This window comes from Halictus rubicundus, unplaced genomic scaffold (genome assembly GCF_050948215.1).
Source record: "Halictus rubicundus isolate RS-2024b unplaced genomic scaffold, iyHalRubi1_principal scaffold0029, whole genome shotgun sequence".
Classification (NCBI taxonomy): domain Eukaryota; kingdom Metazoa; phylum Arthropoda; class Insecta; order Hymenoptera; family Halictidae; genus Halictus; species Halictus rubicundus.
This window is the reverse complement of record NW_027488570.1, coordinates 50412-53408: the sequence shown is the minus strand read 5'-3', so window position 1 is coordinate 53408 and position 2997 is coordinate 50412. Positions and strand designations below refer to the sequence as shown.

The 2997-nt window shown below is 36.3% G+C and overlaps 1 protein-coding gene across 2 annotated transcripts; it reads right to left on the bottom strand.

Moving 5' to 3' along the window:
• Positions 1–934: 934 nt before the first annotated feature.
• On the bottom strand, positions 935–1903 carry LOC143363256 (THAP domain-containing protein 2-like). 2 transcript variants are annotated; one of them, XM_076803866.1, is made up of 4 exons: positions 1735–1903; positions 1398–1624; positions 1230–1331; positions 935–1046 (listed from the first exon to the last, which is right to left on the bottom strand). In XM_076803866.1, the coding sequence occupies exons 1-4, from the start codon at positions 1794–1796 to the stop codon at positions 967–969; spliced, it is 471 nt and encodes a 156-aa protein (XP_076659981.1). In that variant the 5' UTR covers positions 1797–1903; the 3' UTR covers positions 935–966. The 2 variants fall into 2 exon arrangements, with proteins under 2 accessions (XP_076659981.1, XP_076659982.1); XM_076803867.1 differs by having other exon boundaries at positions 1004–1071.
• Between the last annotated feature and the right edge of the window lie 1094 nt (positions 1904–2997).

The following is a 2997-nucleotide window of genomic DNA, read 5'->3' as shown; positions in this document are numbered from 1 at the left end:
GACATGCATCAAATATTACATTAATGTCTGGCTCGCCAGGCACAGGATGTGCGAAATGAACTTTAAATATTTCATAAATATTTTCATGCTCTGTCATTCTCGTATGTACATGCATTCGAGCACCTAAATTTTCCACTGTGGCAAAATGATCACATGGGCCGTCTAACGTTAAACTGCACACAGTCACGCCCGCTTTCTGTAGGCGAATGAATGCCTCTCGCAATAAGTTGGCTTTAGTTTCGGCGTACAACGTTGTAATTAAAAAATAGCCGATTGGAAGTTTCCAATTTTGGCCAAGCGCCACAACCATTATTACGAGGGCATTTTGGCCTCTACAAGGTCATCCCCACCACTTATACCGACACCTAAATCTACATGACCCCGCATTGTCCCATCGCGACCCCTCTGACATCCTTTTTTTATGCCCATCTCATCAAATATCACAGCACAAAGCAGTCTTTGCCCTTTTTCTTTTAGTTCGCCAGATTTTTCTTTTAATGTTGCAAAAGATTCCTCAGTAAAACCTGGTTCTGCATTTACACTACTATACCAGGTTCTGAGGACGTCTGCGTGCGGAGGCGCTAAATTGAAAGTTTTCGTTATATACGAATACGCTTTCGGTGAATAAAAGTATACAGTCAAAGCAAACGCGCGCAGTGCTGGGGGTATTTGTCTCGCGTGAGTTTGCCTACGTTTTTCCTATTTTTGAGCATGCGGTTGAATAATTCTAATGAAGCATCGGCATTAGCAGAAAGGCAATAATACGCACTGGCAGGCAGAAGTCTGTTTTCCTTTAACCCTTGTATCACATCTCGTAAAGAGTGTACCTTTTCTTTCAGACGTCTGACCTGCTGCTTGAGTCTTCTATTCTCCTGCGTTATGGACTGCAATCTTCTTTGCATATGATCTAATTTCTTCATCGTACTTCGTGGTGTATTGTGGTAACAATGATCGTGTTGTATTTTGTCACGTAGTGTTGCAAATTTGACACTTCTCCCTTACATTTGCAGTCTTTGATGTGCATGGTGAAGAGAAATCTTTACCAACTGCAATGGGAAATATTGTTCAGTACTGTAGACAGATATTAATCCTCAAATAGTAACATTATATGCCAGTTTTAATATGCTAAAGTAAGTTTTTGCTTTATGAATAAGAAAAATTGGAAGAGATAATTTCATTTATAGATTAAAATGGGATACTCTGTATATTTGAAACTTATTTCAACTTACGTGTCTGGTTGCTGGTTATAGGAGAATGATTGCATTCTACAACCATAATCGGTTCTGGGACTTCTTCTGTTGTTGCAAAAGTTGCCAGAACATCATTATTATCTGAAAGGAAACAAGTATATATCATATGCTTTGCAACCCTTTATTAACAAAGACAAAGTGTCTTACCTCTATCATTACTTTCCCTTAAGATATTCGCCTGCGGTTCACATCTTGACTTTTTCGGTAAAATCGTGGGTATACTTCCAGGCTCTAAGCGTTTCCTGCTATAGCATTCCGTGATGCTGTTTTCAGGAAAATGATCAGAACAGATGAAACTACTGTCTGTAGGCATCCATCCTTCCCGACCTATTTCTTTGACCCACTGTTTACATGAGGCTTCATTTCGAGGAAATCTATGCAAAATCATGTGAGAATTAAAAAAACAGTAAACAAAAAGAATTGTTTAATAAAATAAATGAATTTAACTACTAAATTGAACAGAGATTATGTAATCTTTACATACTTGTGTAGTGACACATTTGTGTTATTGTTGCTTAACTTTCCGCAAACTAAGCATTTGCTCATAACTGCAATAAAAACAAAGCATGATCAGATTCAGATACAGCTACTAAGCTGGCCATAATAGTTTCCTTGCAATTTATCATACTTCTATTTTTAATATTCAATACATACCTGCTAACTTCAAAAGTTCAATAAATATAAAAAAAGAAGCTCACAGGACACGCCAAACCACGCTATAAAACAAACTGCTCCCTAACTGCAATAAAACAAAGCATGATCAGATTCACATACAGCTACTAAGCTGGCCATAATAGTTTCCTTACAATTTATCATACTTTTATTTATACTTAATGTATCTTATGTCTTCATCCACTTTTTGCACTTGCTGCTGCACTCCTCTGCACCTCACTATTCTAAAACAAACTTTAAAAAATGTTATAATTAATGTACAAAGTATAATTCGAAAAATAAGCTCAAAAATAAGTTCACTAAGTGTCCCTCAATTTTGAAAAATTATTTTTAAAATTGATTTGACACTGAGCAAAGTATTTTTTCAATATTTCCCGAGCTTATTAATCGAATTTTCTATAATATAAAGAAGTTATATACAGGGTGGCCCACATAACTCTGAACAGCTCAATATCTCGAAAACTATGCCATCGATTTTAAAGTTCTTAGTCTTAAATTGCATGGAACTGAAGGGCCTTTCTGACTACATAAACGTGAAGTGGCCTCCCTTCCCCTTTAACGGGGGAGGGGAGGTACCTTTGTAATTTTAAATGGAACCCCCTATAAAATGTTACATATTTAGATTCTACCAGAAAAACAAGTCAATTTTGTCTGAAAGATTTTTTTGTCAGATACTTCCATGATGAGATATAACAGTTTGAAGTTTCGAGTTGTAGGTACTTGAAGCGCTCGGAAATAGCGTTATGGAATTATACGCGCTTGAGTCCTTTGCTTACTCATGAAGAAACACAAACAATAATATTTACAATTCTTGAGTTTGACTCACTTATCTATGAAAACGTTTTCAGTTTACAGCTGTTATTCAAGCAGTAACATTGTGATTATGGCTACTTTTGACACAGAAGTGAATATGTTATTAACGTTAGGTGAATGCCAAAAAAATTATCGGCGTGCAGCAGTGATGTTTTTTGAACGTTATGGGATCAAAAAATGTAATGCAACATTTCATAATTTAGAAAAGCGGATTCGCGAGCACGGTGAATTGTGTAAAAAAACTCGCAATAAACCTAAAGCT